The 15,391-nt window shown below is 55.7% G+C and overlaps 1 protein-coding gene across 1 annotated transcript in view; it reads right to left on the reverse strand.

The window, feature by feature from the left end:
- Nucleotides 1–1,054: 1,054 nt before the first annotated feature.
- Nucleotides 1,055–15,391, reverse strand: part of MYOCD (myocardin) — a gene marked incomplete at its 5' end in the record, with an annotated part of 115,474 nt that continues 101,137 nt past the window's right edge. The window contains 9 exons of the mRNA XM_082492149.1: nucleotides 1,055–2,218; nucleotides 2,903–2,960; nucleotides 3,957–4,070; nucleotides 6,873–7,826; nucleotides 9,037–9,190; nucleotides 9,541–9,809; nucleotides 10,331–10,456; nucleotides 11,140–11,315; nucleotides 15,058–15,219. Coding sequence (XP_082348275.1) covers nucleotides 1,650–2,218; nucleotides 2,903–2,960; nucleotides 3,957–4,070; nucleotides 6,873–7,826; nucleotides 9,037–9,190; nucleotides 9,541–9,809; nucleotides 10,331–10,456; nucleotides 11,140–11,315; nucleotides 15,058–15,219 — 2,582 coding nt within the window. The 3' untranslated portion in view covers nucleotides 1,055–1,649. The remainder of the gene's footprint in view (nucleotides 2,219–2,902; nucleotides 2,961–3,956; nucleotides 4,071–6,872; nucleotides 7,827–9,036; nucleotides 9,191–9,540; nucleotides 9,810–10,330; nucleotides 10,457–11,139; nucleotides 11,316–15,057; nucleotides 15,220–15,391) is intronic.

The following is a 15,391-nucleotide window of genomic DNA, read 5'->3' on the forward strand; positions in this document are numbered from 1 at the left end:
CTGACAGCTCCAGCATCCCTGGGGGGAGCGTCCCGCCGGAGCCACGGCCAGACTGCCCACAGGCCCTTCGCGCCGGACCTCCTCCCCAGCTGTTGCATCTCCGATGTGCTGTGCTTCCAGTAACACAAATATTAAATACACTCAGTCTGTAAATAGTTTAACAATCTTTGTCAGCAACAATATTTACTTTGGCAAAACCAGAATCGCAAAGAAGTAGACGTGTCCGTCAAACAGTCTGCAGCAAGTTCTTTGGTGGAAGCCAAGAAGTGAAGCAAAGGCTCTGTCTTGCTAGAGCCCGAGGAAGTATATTGCACAGAGACTCACAGGAGAAATGCTGGTGACTTCAAATGGGAGGCATCACTGCAGGAGAGCATCCATCTCTGCCGGCTTCAGGAGAACTAGCTCCTCCAGGCTCGGTGATTCACAGCTGTTCTCCGGATGGCCTTGCTCTGGGCTGAGTGAACAGTGACGCCGGAGTAAACTTGGGAAGAAGGGGATGACTGCTGGGAATCAAGGAGGAATGGGAAGAAGGATGGAGGGCAGACAAGTGGAGGCAACAAAAGCAGATGCTCGCACAAAACGGCAGCCACGGAAGGGCCCACTCAGCCCTGCCCCATGTGCAGGTCACTGTGTGCCCATTTCTGGCTCCCCCTGCTCCCAGGTCATGCAAGGCGGTGAAGATCCATCCTGACTTCTGGCTGTGCAAAGGACAGCCCCTCCCAAAGCCTGGCTGTATTTTCCATACGACTCACTCCTATCTTGGACCAAAACACATTACACATCTCTTCATCTGTACCACACTAGCTGGGACATGGCAGCTCCACCGGGATCCCGCATCCCTTCAATACCTGAACCTACAGCCTGAGCAGCTGCCTCTAATGTCCAGAGCTCTTTGCTCCAAAGTCACAGGCGTCAGTCTGATTCAGTTCAGACTGCTGCCAGGATGGCCCCTGGGCTTTCAGCCCTCCAGGCACCAGGAGGACATGACAAGGTGCAACCACAAACATGGTGGTCTCCATCACTCATCCACCTGGAGCAGAGCTGTGCAGGGATTGGGCAACATAGCTTCAGGGGCAGGAGGAAGGAAGCAAGGCGAGCCTGGCTGTACGAAGTGTGCTTGTTGCCCTGGCTGGGTGCAGCATCCCTGTTCCCATGGCCCTGGACTGGGCACGGCCAAGATGGGCCCAGCAGGATTGCCTAAAGGGCTGGACGGGCAGGAGGGGAGTAGAGGAGGAGGCAGCAATGGGCTCTCCTCTCCGTGTTTTCCCATTGCCACCCAGGTGAGGTCTCCTCACCACACAGTTTTGTCATGAGCTGCTCCAGTTCTCACAAGAGTGACTGCTAAAACTGGGGCGGGGGGGAGGGGTAGGGGAAGATAAAAGAAACAAAACTGAAGTTCTTGTCAATCTAAAGTGTTGTTAAAGGCACTGGTGTCCTCTGGGGATGTGTCGATGGGGAAAAACCAAAGTACCAGAGCTGTTGTGCTGTCAATTCGCAGTAACTGGAAATTCGAAAATGTTTATATGCTGGGAAAATGACTCCACTTTCCCCTGGACGTGGCACATTAGCTCTGTGTGTCCTCTGGCATGACAGAAACACTGTGCTGGCTGCTGCGGGCTTACAGTATCCTGCCTCCACCACCCTCCCTTTCACCACTGCTGCAGGTGAAGGTCCATGCTGGTGTTTAGATTGAGATCGGTAACATCTAGGAAATCAATGTTGAAGATGCTGGGACCCGCGGGGGTGAGCGAGCCAAAGCCGGTGGCGGAGCTGGGGGGGGTGAGGTCCAGCCACTCCATTGTTTCCCATGGAGACTCAGTGAAACTCATTTGTAAACCAGAGCCATCGGCAGGGGAAGGGGAGAGCTGGGTTTCCATGGGCGAGAGGGGAGTCTGTAAAATCTCCTGGGAGGTCAGCAGTTCATCTGCGGCTTTGCCGGAGAACCCCTCCATCATCCCTTCGAAGTGGGACTCTTCTCCCCCCATCTTCAGCAGGGCAATTTCACTGACTCTCCCCAGGGGGCTGTGGGCGTTCAGCAGGACCTCGAGGTGAGCATCACTGCTGCCTGGACAGTGCTCGAAGGACAGCTGGGCTGAGGAGACCTGCTCAAACGGGGCAGATGACTTTGGAAGAGGAGCGTTGGAGTTCCCTGTAGACACTGTTATCTGAGGTACTTTCTGGAGGCAGGACCGATCTTCCTTGGCATTGGCTGGCATTTCTGTCAACAAATGAGAGGGGTTTGAGGTGCTCTGGCAGTGCCCACCACTGCTGGGCATGGGGCACCACCACCGCCCCCTCAGCTGGGCTCTTGGGCATTGCCTACAGAGACCCGCTCCCCACTCAATCCCCTTGGCATTGCTTGTCCACCCTCTGTGTGGGAAGCCTCATATGTTCCTGCCTTCTGACCTCAAGTTCCCTGGTTTTGGACACAGTCCCCAGGGCACAAGCACTGGCAGCTGTCCCTATGGGGCTGGGCACAGGTTGTGCATGGGCAAGGGCACAGGCAGCACTTTGCACAGGGGACGGCACCAGCAGTGCTTTATGCGGGAGATGGCACTGGAAGCACTGGGAATGGTGGGGGACACTGGGGGCTCTGCGTGGGGAGGGTGCTGGCAGTGCTGTGCACAGGGCTGCCACCCTGCCGTCCCTTCTCTCTGCGCAGTCTGCATAGGCAATAACCAAGCCCGGACCACCCCACCAGGTCCACACATGCAGGAGCAGGCTCCAGGAGGGCCAATATGCTTTTGGATTTGATCTCAGTGGCTGCTGGCACAGGGAGGGCAAATGAAAGCTCTACTCAACTCAGGCAGCTTTGCTGGGCTGCACAGAGTGTACTGAGCCCCACGGACCAATGCTGGCTTGGAGGGAAAGCCCTGGAGAGGAACAGGGAAGCAGTGCGTACCTCCACTCTCAATCAGCACGTCCAGGAGCTCGTCCATCTGCTGACTTCGTGTCATCTGCTGCAGCAAACGACAAAGAGGAGAGTAGAGGGCATTAGGAGGAGAGTCCCTCCGGCCACAAGCCACGTAGGTGGCTCTAGACCCCAGAAATGGCTTTCTCCCATGCAGGAGAGATGCCACTCCAACACAGGGCTGTCAGCAGCTTTCAGGTGAGCACTGCAGGGCCCTGGGACAAGCATGGCGTATCTGGGGAGCATGGTGCCAGGTTCCACCCGCCCTGCTGCTGACCCTCTGCTTAGTGGCCACCACAGACTGATGATTCCCAGGGCCACCAGGACACACTGACTTTTTGGACACAGCATCTTGCCCTGGCATGTGCCTCTTTGCACTCCCTGCAGCTCCCTGGAGCAATGCATTGTCATCCTCCTCTCCCTGACCAGAGACTGGAAGGACTTTCTGCATGCCTTCCTGCCAGCCAACATAAGCCCATTTTTATCACTGCCAAGAGCATCACTCTGTTTTCCTAAAGGCACCATCATGACTGGCACTGAGGCTGCTGACAGACTCTCACAAGAAGTAAGGGGTTCGTGGGTGATGGAGACAGTCCTCCCCATGGGAACAGCACTCCAGGGTAAGGCTAAGGGAGGCAGATGGCATGGAGCAGGGCACTTTGCTAATGATGTAAAGAGGAAAGGTGAGGTTTCCTGGTGACTCAGGAATGCTCAAGAGTCTGTTTCTCACATAGCACTGAGCACCCCAAAGAAGAGTATGCCAAAGTCCTGCGGTATTTGCATGGGATGTCAGGACCCCAGGGTGGACTGGCACCTTTCATTAGCACAAAACATGCTATCCCATCCAGCATGGTGTCTGCCTGCTTTGGGGCAGTCATTCAGCAACTAACTCTTCAAGAAAAGCCCATTCTTTATGGAAACAAGCCTGTTCTACCCAGAGACCCCATCACGAGGGTCTCATAGCTCCTGCAGATGAGTTACATTAACCGCAAAAGAACACCCTGCACAGCCCTAGCCCTATAGAAAATAAAAATCATGCAGTTACCTGCTTTACTGCATCCTCATAGGGTGGAGGTTGCTTTATCTCTGAGAGGGCTGGGCTTGACTTACAAAAACTTGGGGATGGAATAGAAAACTTTTGACCTGCCTGCGTAGCCATCTGCGTGGGGGAAATACAGGGAAATGGAGTCAATGCACAGGGAGGCACGGCGGGAGGCTCAGCTCTCTTTCACCCATGTTGAAGCCAGTGTGGTGCCAGGGAAACTAATGATTTTGTGGGTCAAATCAGCTCAAACACAGTGCCTGGCCTCCAGGCAAGAGAGAGGGAGGGCAACTAGCTTCATCAGCCTGGCCCTGAGACCCAGGGCCAGGTTGGCCTCTGGCTGCTGCTGGAGCACAGGCATGATGCCACAGAGCATCCTGGTGCTCAGTCCAGCCATGAACATGCAGAGCAGGAGGGAGAGAGAAATGGTTTGCTGGCAGTCAGCTGCACCCAGACAGTGATGCAGCGCTTCCCCGGCTGCCGGCTGCCCGCCACCCACTCTGCTGGGGACCCCCTCCATCTCCACCTGTTTGGGGACATCTCACAGAGCCCAGGCCAAGGAAGACCACTCAAAAGAGTCACTGTCAGGTCAGCACCTAGGCTTTCCCCATGCCTGTGCCAAAAACCTGTGTATTTGCGCCAGCTTTTTGCCAGTCCTCCGTTTCAGGAGGGACCTCATCTAAATGTCCAGTGCCTGCCAGCTGCTGTCATCATTGCCTCTAGGCCCTTGTGTGTCTTCCCCACTGCCTAGCTGCAGCTGTCTCATCCCATGAAAACCAGTGCCAGGGCATGCAGCATGGTCCCAGAAGGCAGATTGGATCCACAAGTGGATTCGGGGCAGTGGTGAGGCCACTCGGCCACCTTTCTGTGGAAGGTGGCTGGGAGGAACAGTATCACTGGCTTGGGAGGGATGGCACTCCAATGATGGGCACAGAGAGGGAGCTGTTGCTGAAGAAGGACCCTCGCCCCTGGGAGTCCCTTGCAGGCAGAAGAGGAATGCCTAGGATGGGTGGTGTTGCAGCTGGGATGAGCTGCAGGACACCGTGGGGCCATCTCCTCCGCATGCCCCTTGTGCTCAGACAGCAAGAAAGGAGCTGGAGATGCCCTCGAGGTGTCGCTACTCCTTGTAGATGCCCACTGACTGCTGCCCAGTCATCCAGAGTGGCCCCACTGTCTCTCTTGCAGTATCGTCTCACTGTACTGTGTTCCACTGCCTATTGTGTGCACAGCTCTGCCCCATTGCCCAGCTGACCTCTACAGTTCTGTGCCCCACTGCTGAGGTCACCCACTACATCCCCTGCTCTCTGCCCCACTGCCCAGCTTATCCACAGCAATGCTCCCCATTGCCCATTTCACTCCAGCAGCAAACCCCACTGCCTACCTCACCCCGCCAGCACTGCCCATCCCACTGGCAGCACTCTGTCTCTCTGCCCCTCTCACCCTAAACTGTTCCCCATTGCACACCAGTGCTGTGTGCCAACTGCCACCTATCTCACTGTTCTCTGAATGGCTTAGAGACAACGCTGCATCCCATTTTCTGCCACCTTGTAGCGCTGCACCCCACTGCTCAGCTCCTGCCCACACTGCTCAGTGTGCGAACTGCGGGAATGTGATTCCTGAACTGCCCTGTTTGAGTGCCGGGCATTTTTCAGTGGCTGTCACTCTGCTGTGAGGCTGTTGTGCACTCGGCTGGCATTTGCTGTACATCTTCCCTGAATGCAGTATGCACGCCTTGCACCACTGTCTGTGTTTTACAGACTGTATGATAGGTGTTGCTGCTGCCTGGGAAACCCTGGTAGGGTGTTGGGATGAACTGGGGCTGCGATCAGCAGCACCTTGTGCTGTTTTTGTGTGCTGGCAGCAAGTGCCCTCTCCAAGCTTTTGCAGCTGTCCAGAGGGCTGAATGAGGAGTAGCAGATGCTGAAGGGACAACGCTCTGCTGTGCTGGTTGCCTGGTGGGGGGGCATAAGCTCTATCTGACTGCAGACCCCAATTGCAAGTCATGCTCTATCTTCCCAAGACAAGGTTTGCCATATGACCGGGATTAACTGCCCTCCTTCAACCCAGTGGTCAAAATCCGCCCCCCTCACTGCTCAGAGCCACAATGGTGCAGCAAAGATGCTGAAAAGCCCTGCAACACTGCAGCGGGGCTCTCCCAAGGTGCAGGAAGCTGTGCCAGAGCTCTCCCAGGGGCTGAGGGATCTGTGCTGGTGCTTCCCCGCTGTGGATAGAGCTTTGCCAGGGCTCCATGGGGCAGGGGAAGCTGTGCCAGGACTCCCCCAGGGGCACACAAAGCTGTGCCAGAGCCTCCCCCTGAGGGGAAAGGCAGCTGAGTTAGGGCTCTTTTAGGGCAGAAGAAGCTGTGCCAATGCTCCCCCAGGGCAGAGGGAGCTGTGCCAGTGCTTAACCAGGGGCAGGGGAAGCTGTGCCAGGTCTCCCCAGGGCAGAAGGAGATGTGCCAGGACTCCATGGGGCAGAGGATGCTGTGCCAGGACTCTCCCAGGACACAGGGAGCTTTGCCAGTGCTCACCCAGGGGCAGAGAGAGCTGTGCTGGGGTCCCCTGGGGAAGACGGGAGCTGTGCCAGGGCTCCCCCAAGGCAGAAGGAGCTGCGCTAGGGCTCCATGGAGCATGGGAGCTGTGCTGTGACCCACCAGGGCAATTGGATGTGGTGGCAGCAAGGATCCCCAGGAGATGCCCTGCAAAGGACCCTGAGGTGCCGTCAGCTTCTAACCCATTGTCCACCTGGGCTACTCTGCCTTTCCAGGCAGCCCCACATGCTGCTATGGCCCCCTGGGTACCCACCCTGGGTGCCAGCAGTCCTGGTCTGATAGGAAAGGACTCAAACTAGGATGTTTGACTGACTGACCACAGACACCATCACGTTCATGTGATGCTGTCTGAGGTGCTCTCCACTTACCGATGCTGTGCGAAGGCAACTGTTGGTCTGTGGGGACCCGCTGCGCCCTTCTGCCTGTGAGCCAGGGGACACCGAGAGGAGATAGTGGCTGTTGGGGGACGGTGGAAGGCTGATGTGCTGGGGGCTCTTTGCAGCCCCGAGTGGAGAATGCTGGGGGGAGCACTGCGGGCTCAGGAATGTCGAGGAGGTGATGGTGCTTTGCCCTGCAGGCTCTAAGCAGTGGCTATTTACAATGTGAGGCAGCTGCGGCACCCCACAGTTACTTAACTTATCCGAGCTGCTGGCTTGGCCTTTCAAGGCAGTTTGTTTGGATGCAAATGGACAGCTAGACACTGCATTTTCTTGCTTGATGGGGACACCAAAGAAATGCTGAGTGGGCTGCTGCTTCTCCTCAAGGCCATTGCTTCTCTTTCGCTTCTGGAGCTGCATCCGTAGCTCTTCTACCTGCCTCTGCTCTTGCTGCAACTTCCACGTCAGTTCATTGATGACCTTCTGCTTCTCCACCAGCATCTTGTCTTTCTCTGTGTCGATCCCTTCCAGCTCCAGCTGGATGCTCCCCCCATTCATGCTGCTCATGAGACTTTCTTCGGCACTGCCATGAACGGGAGATGGCTGGAGACCGAACTGTGGAGAAGACATAGGCCCATCGTTGAATGTGTCTGGCAAAGAGCCGTTCACAGAGAGGTCAGAGGAGGCTGGAGAGATGGGTGGGGTGGAGCTGGTGCTGCCAAAGTGGTAGAAACCATTTGATAACATGCTGGTGGAGGACTGCGACTGGTAACTTGACAGGGTGCTTGTCGGAGTGACTGGGAAGGTGACGGTAGTGATCTCACTGAAGTTTGGCACCGCATTGCTGCCACATTCCTGGAAGGGCCGAAGCCGTTCCATCAGTGCTGTTTTGGTACCCGACACTGGCAGGCCTCGTATTCGGAGCTGTTGTCTCAGTTCTGACACCTGGAAGGAAAGTCACCAATGATCAGTCCCAGTGGCAGATGAGCCCTTTAGGAACCCGACATTTCTAGCAAGGAGCCTCAGATCACAGGCTCCCAGGTTCCTGCTTTGAAGCTCTGACCCTCCAGGTGCTCACTGTCTCACCTGCAGACACCAGAGTCACCATGCACAGCCCTGACCACTGCACATCCTGCAGGGTCTTGACCTTTCCTAACAGGAAAACCTTCCTTCTTCTTGCAGGAACTGTGACTGCACTTCATGAACCAGCAGTGGTCCTTGGGCCAAGGAGGTAACTCAAGATTCTCTTCCTAGCAGTAGGTTTCTGCATGAGCAGAGAACTTTCACACAGATCGAGAACTCGCTGATGGCATCCTTTAGCTCAGAGAATGTGATCACATACCTTGGAGCCCGAGACTCCCAGGATGTTCAAGCATCTGCACACAGTTCAGGCATCTGAGCTGGGGAATCGCTATGGCCAAACTCATGTTATTTCTACCTCATCTTATTTCTTTCTCTAATAATGAGTATTGCCCCCAGGTCTCTGCTCCCAAAAGGACTTGGCCTTCCCCATGGCTGAAGCTCCATTAGCAAAGTATAAAAGAACCACTGATGTGCATGATTCTCCCTTATGCCCTGCCTGTCTTGCCTACATGAGAGATTTAGGTACTGTTCAAAGCACTGCTCGTAGCTGCAGACTCCAGGAGACACCTGCTTGTGCAGAGAGCTGGGCTGGCCTGGCTGCAATGACCACTGAAGCTGAGTCACTAAGTGGAGGCCATGCTGAACTTCTAGCTTCTGGCTGGTCTGCTAGCAGCATCCATGAAGTCTTCCATAAAACCACAGAAGGCATGGAGCCATGAGCTGCAGAAACAGCACCACAGATCATCCTTTAGTCCTCAACCTGATGGCCTGGCCTGCAGCCACTCAAATTAGACCTAAGGTTTGCTGATACATGCCCTGCAGCAATGCACCAACGCGCCATCTGCAGAGTAGCAAACCCATGTTTTCAGTTACCATCACAGTGGCCAATTCCTGACCCAGCGTCATGTACTCCTGGGTTTGTTCACAGCACGGGGATTTTGGTTTGCTGAACTGTAACACGCGGTCACTCTCAGCCAGATCAGCCCGTGGCACTACACTGCGCACTTCAGGAGTAGTAAAGCATGTTCAGGCTATAAGATTCTGCTCCTGTGGTGACAAAGTTTGCACTCACTTTCAGATCATCCAGGTTAGACGGCAGAGGGCCTGGCTTGATAGATGAGACACAAGTCTGGCCTGAAAAGGTGGTTTTCACAGGAGAAAGAGGGGTGTTGTTGACAGAAGTTGATGAAGAATTTGAACTTTTGACCATTTGCTCATTTGATTGCCTGAAATAACAAAGGAGATTTGGGGTAACTTGTCTGCCCCCCCAGGGTCTCTGTGCCCAGTGTACCTCCTCTCTGCTCCCTTGGGGCTGCTATCTCCTGTATGAGACCTGAAGGACCAGCAATCCAAAGGAAAACCAGACTGGGCTGTAAGGTGATTGCTGGTGACCCATCAGCAGGTCATGGGTGCCCCAACCAGTCCACAAAGACAGAACAGCTTTGCACAAGACTGTGATATGTTCCCAAGCTTATATGTTCCACTTGCATGCGTCTATACCCCTTGGACTGGCACAAATGAGGAAATTTTGGAGGGAGACGGGGCTAAACCCTGCTATTGGCACATTACCACTCACTTTAGCTGGCCTTGGTGCATCCCTGGGTAGCTGAAGTGCTGCTGCTGCTGCTGTTGCTGCTGCTGCTGCTGCTGCTGGCTGAGGATCTGGAGCTGCAGAAAGAGCTGCTGCTGCTGGAGGAGTCTGGCATATGCAGAGTCCATGGGTGGAGGGGACTTCTCTGCCTTCTGGTCTGGAGGGATGTACTGGTGATACTTCAGCTTCTTCACCTTGGGCTTGGTGTCCTTGGGCTTTTTGTGACGGTTCTTGCTATCACTGGATGATTTGGACTGTTGGTCCAAGAAGGAAAGGAATTAGCTGAGAGAAGAGCTTCTGCCACCCCGTGAGAACTCAGAGGCCTGGGACAGAGAAAGGGCAGCTCCCGCTGGCAACCTGACACTCCAGCTCCAAGAGCTGCTGAGCCTGTATGTGGGGGGGTCCCTCAGGACCACATTTCCTCTCATGTGTCCTGGCAAGCACATGAGATAGAGAATGACCCTTCTTGTCTGGAAGGTATTTCAGTATTGCCTTGTACCTCTTTCTGCTCCTAGCCCCAGGGATTGTTTCCAGTGTGGGACCTGAGCAGTCACCTCTCACAGGGTGCCATACTATAACTTATTCCATTACAAAATGAGTCAAATTGCAGTTTTTGACAACAAGGTTTGTCTCCCTATATTATTCCAAGCCTTATGGCCAAACCCCCAGACCTTCCACACATCTGGGGTGCAGCACGCAGGCACTTCGGGCTTTGATGCAGCCAGGTGCCCTGGGCTTGTTCTCCCTCTGGGGAGCCTGGAGGCATGGGCATTACCTTCACGGCAGAGGTCACCGGGAGGGATGGGCTCTCTTGCCCCGCTGCCTGCTTGGGGCTGTCGCACTGGCTGCCCTGCCCCGAGGCCGGGTCCGGTGCCTGGCCGTCGGCGCCGTGGGGGTGATCCTGCAAGGGAGAGGTGAGCCGTGCGATGTGAGAGGGGCTGCGGGGCCAGTGCCCGGGGTGTGCTGCCCCGGTCAGCCTCTGCCCGCAAGGAGCACCTGGTGCCCCATTCCCCCTGCCCCACGTTGTCCCCAGTCCATCCCAGATGCCCCAGTCCATCCCAGCCCCCCATGCCTATCCCAGCCCACTGTCCCCACTTCTCCCAGGCTATCCTGGTCCCCTTCCCAGCCCTTCTGTCTCTCCAGTCCATCCCAGTCCACCCCAGTCTCCAAGCCCTCTCCATTCCACCTCAGCCCTGTCTCCTCGTTCCCCCCCCCACACCGTTGCCCCTCAGTGTCCCAGACTAGCCCAGTCCCCGAAGTCCACCTCTGGCCTGCCCACTCCAGTCCACTTCATCTCACCCCAGTCCTCCCAGTCTCCCTTCCCCTGGGCTAGTCTCCCCAGTCCCTCCCAGTCCCCCCCAGCCTGACTAGTGTCCTCACTCCCTCCTCGTCCCCGGTCCGCCCCATTCCCCGCGGTGCCCTCGGTCCCTGCCGCCATGCCGGCGCTGCACTCCCCAGGCCCGTCAGCAGGGGTCGCGCCGGCCCCGGGCAGCCCCGCGTCCCCCCGGGCCGGGCCGTGGGCCCCCGCCGCCATGAGGCGAGTCCTCCCCCGCGGCCCGAAGTCCGGGCTCACGCCGGCCATACCTGGGTTGCCGCGGCGGGAGCGGCGGGGGCTGGCTCCGGGGCCTTGGTGCCGGCGAGCGACTCGGTGGAGCCCGGCGAGTCCTCGCTCCTGGCCTGCTCAGGGGACAGCCCGTCATTGCTGCTGTCCTCTTCGAAGGCGAAGGCGTCGGCCGGCTTGGGGAAGCTGACCTGAGTGCCTGCCGAGGGAGAAGGGGGGACGGTCAGGGCCCTGCTGGAAGGGGGGCGAGCGCGGCGGCAGGGGGGGATGGGGTGAGCCTTGTGGGACCCCTCAGGGCCTGCGCCCACCTCCTCCAGACGGCCGCAGGCGAAGGACGTGGCCCTGAGGGAGCTCAGACGCCTTCCGTCCCCAGCCAGCCACAGGGGCAGCTCCAAGGTGGGAGCAGAGGTGGCATCGGCCATCAGCTCCTGGCCCGTGCCATAGACCATGTTACACAGGAGGAGGCCTCCGAGGAGCCTGGCCCACAACAGGGGCAGGGGTGCCAGAGCCGCCCTCCCCACCAGCAGAGCACCCTGGCCCCAAGCCCACAGCACGCGTGGGACCCTGTCCTCGGCAGAAGAACTGAGGTTGAAATCCACCCGGAGGGTGACCCGTGTGTTCACGGCACGAGAGCCAACACGCGTGGACACGGCTGCGGCTGAGCAGAGGCTTCCGGATCCTGTCTCTGTCTCCACAGGCTTCACCCATACCACATGCTTCAAACCACTGCCATTGCCTCCTGACTGCCCTGGACATTGCTTCTCCCCCCTGCAAAGCTCCTGCTCGCTATCTCCTAGTCAGATGGGCAAGAGCTCTTGACCCCCATTTTTTGCTGATAAATAAAGTGCTGAAAAAGAAAAGGTCTCATGTGAGCCTGGTGGTGCAGGTGGGGGTAGAGGAAGGAGCAGCGCGGCCACACTCATAATCTCCTCGTGCTCACGTCTGGCATTTGTCAGGCAGCTTGGCATGCTGATAGCAAGGTGACAAATGGGGAAATAGGAAGGGCCTGGGGACAAGCTTCCACCTGTCCCTGCTGCCGGTCTAGCAATGTGCACCTTCTCACTGACACACACCCTCCCGCGCTGACCCCTGCCCCTATCTGAGAGATAAGTGTTATCTCCGCTTGCTCCGGCTGGTGGTGCCAGGGTGGGCGAGGAAGCAGGGAGCCCTGGCTCCGTGCCTCACGCTGCTGCCCAGCCGCCATATGGGGTGGGGGTATGAGAGCAACTGCGTCCTGCCAAGAGCCTCTCCCCACTCCCCAGGGCGGGGGGTTCCTCATATGTCCCTGGACACAGGGCCACGTCCCCTCTCCATCAGAGGCAGCACCCAAACTGGGTCTTCCTTGAGGAAGTGCATGGTCTACCACCTGGGCTGGGTGGGAGATGCTCCCCCTGCCTGCAGGCAAGTGTGGGCATCCTCTCTCAGGAAGAGTGACACCAAGCAAGGGGGACTTGTGGATCTGCAAGACTCCCTCTGGGCTGGCATTTAATAAGCATGTGTTGAGAAATGGTGCCAAAGCTGGGAGCCCAAGGGACCTTCAGGACACAGCGGCAGCCCAGAGCATGACAGGAATGTGCTGCATCCTGCTGCTTGATACTGGGGGCCTGTGGCGGGTAGGGAATGCTGCCCTTATCTGTCCTGCTCTCACCCAGACCAGGGCTGACCATGTTTTTTCGCGATCCCATGTCTCTGCTGTAATCTCAGGCAGAATGGTGTTTGCTCGGGGCTGTTTCTAATGCACTGGGTATTGTCCTCTCAAGCGTATTGGACAAAGTGATGACAAGGACCTGGTAAAAAAGGGTTCTTATATCATTGCTCAGCTATGTAGGGCACTGGCGGCCTCCTGTCACTGGGACGTTAGGGCTTTCGGTTGGGGTCTGGCACTTTCTGCTCACCCTGCCGGAGGTGATTAGAGGAACACGTCAGCTGAATTTTCCACTGTATAAACAGTTGAGATTCCAAGGTTAAAGTTAAATGATTTTAAACCCTGTCATCTTTCTGGTATTGCAAAAACAAAAGGCTTAACGTTCAGAAGTCCCAGTGCTCATCTCTGCTCTGTGTTCAGCCCTTCGTCCCAAACCGTGAGCACCACAAGGCACCTCTGACTCCAAAAATCAGCTTGAGGATCATTCAGCCTGGGGCTTTCTTCTGCAGAAACCCGAGGGCTGGGACTGTTTCCTGGTGCAGGTGCACCACCCTCTCCTCACAGCACCAAACAGTACCAAGTAAGTTCGTGTTTGACCCTAATGTGCTGTGTGTTTCACCCAAAATGGGATAAAACTGGCTTACAGGACACATTTTTTCCCCAGCAATGTGATAGAACGACATTGCGAAAGGGAGAAATTTAAAATTGAGCAAATCTTTTTAAGCCAGACTTCTTGTTTTTAACAATTTTGTCCCGTAAATCTCTGTTTACCACAAGTTCCTGACAAGGCAGCTGGAGAGAAACTCAGCTCAAACTTCAAGCACGCTTGCCCAGCCTCCAAGCCTCAGCTCCAGTGGATAAAGTCATGTTCAAACTGCCTTGAATGTTTATAAAGTGGGGATTTTTTTTAAAACTTTTTTTTTTCCACTCTCCTCTCCTTTGATAAGTGTCTGGGGAGATTTTACTTGAACTCTCCTTAAAAATTCCTCTTCAGGCAGAGTCCTGGAACATTTCACCTTCAAAGGCAAAAGCTGTGAAATGCTGAAAATGGAGCAGCTCAAGGATCAGCCTGGAGAAGCCACTGCATGAATGCCGCGTGCACTTCACAGCGGGAAAACCAAGAACAGGAACAATTGCAGGGCAGGACAAAGTGGTATCTGAGCCTAGAATATTTCACGTCATTTATGCTGGTTTCGAAACGAAAGTCAAAGTGCTTCCTGTTTCATTTCCCAGTTTCAGCATAACTCCTCTCATTCAAAAACCCCCTCCTGTCCTAGAGCCCTGCCACTGCCCCCAGCTTGCTCTGAGCCCCAGAACAGGCACTTAATATGGGATTATGCCAATGGAAATAATCCCATGAATTCAGGAACCAGGAGCAACAGCACAAGGAGTTCCCAGTGCCTCACTTGAGACCCAAGGACCAATTTGGACATGCAGAGATGGCCCCAGGCTTCAAAAATAGGGGCTGCTGTCCTGGCACTGCAGGATCCTGCTGGCTTTTCAGCTCCATTGTCTTCTTTTGGACCTCCCTGTCCTGGCACTGGGGCCAGACTCAAAATCTGAGTCACCTTTTTGCTTTGTGTTGGCTCCCGCACTAGCTTCCCTGCGGCAGCACAGGGGAGATAATTGCGGAGGATTCTGGCTTCCTCCTCCAGCTGGGGGTAGGTGATGGAGGAAAACCAAGCTTAGGCGTAAGCCAAGTGGTGGGTGCTGGTTGGTAGGAGTGTGCCCTACTCTGGGGTGCAGGCTGCTCCTTGCATTCCCCAGCAGCCTGGCACCCCAGCGATGATTTCCTTTTCCCAGTCATGCGGCACCCTACTCTGTTGGGCCTTGCATGCCGCTAGCATCAGTGGAAAAGAAGGAGCCCAGCTGAACTGGGGCCATTTCACCTCCGTCTACTGGGATGTAAAAGCTTGTCAGGGCACAAGTGGGAGAATCCAGACTGGCCTCACAACCACATGTGTGCACCCAGGTCTTCTCCCATGTGATGGAGGAAGGGGTGTCCTGCCTCCAGCATTTGAGAAGGGAGATTCTTTCTGAGGAGACATGGCTGAAAAATCCTGCATGTTTCCATGGACATTGCGCTAAGAGCTGTCTTTTCATAAGCCTGGGTAGGAAAGCACCGGCTGTGCTCACCTGGGCTGCTTACTATGAAAATAATAAATTTAAGCAATAAATACATCTCTAAACTCCAGGTCAGTCACTTCCTGCAGTTGCTGTGGTACGTCCTCATAACCTTGCCAGCCCCTGCCCCGTGCCATGCACACACCACAACATGCACGTTCACTTCCACTACCTTTTATGGCCTCTTTCACAGCTGAGTCGACAGGAATAATGTTCTTCTCCACCAGCTCCAAAGGACCTGGCCTGAGAGCAATCTTTTCATTGAGATCATCTGCCAGTCGGGCTCTTTTCAGCTTCATTTGAGTAGACTGAATGGACCCCTCTGCAGCTGAGTCTAAAAGGCCAAATGGAAGGCATCAGTTCATGACCCGGGGCATCTGTAAGCACAGCGTTTGGTGAGAATGTGCTCCCCCTTCAGCACAGCCTTCCTGGGCTGCAGCCAAAACCTAAGCATGGCTCAGTGCACAGCAGGAGCTGCTCTGAAGCTGGGAGGCAGGATGCTGAAT

The sequence above is a fragment of the Vanellus vanellus genome (assembly GCF_965231255.1).
Source record: "Vanellus vanellus genome assembly, chromosome: 17".
Lineage (NCBI taxonomy): Eukaryota > Metazoa > Chordata > Aves > Charadriiformes > Charadriidae > Vanellus > Vanellus vanellus.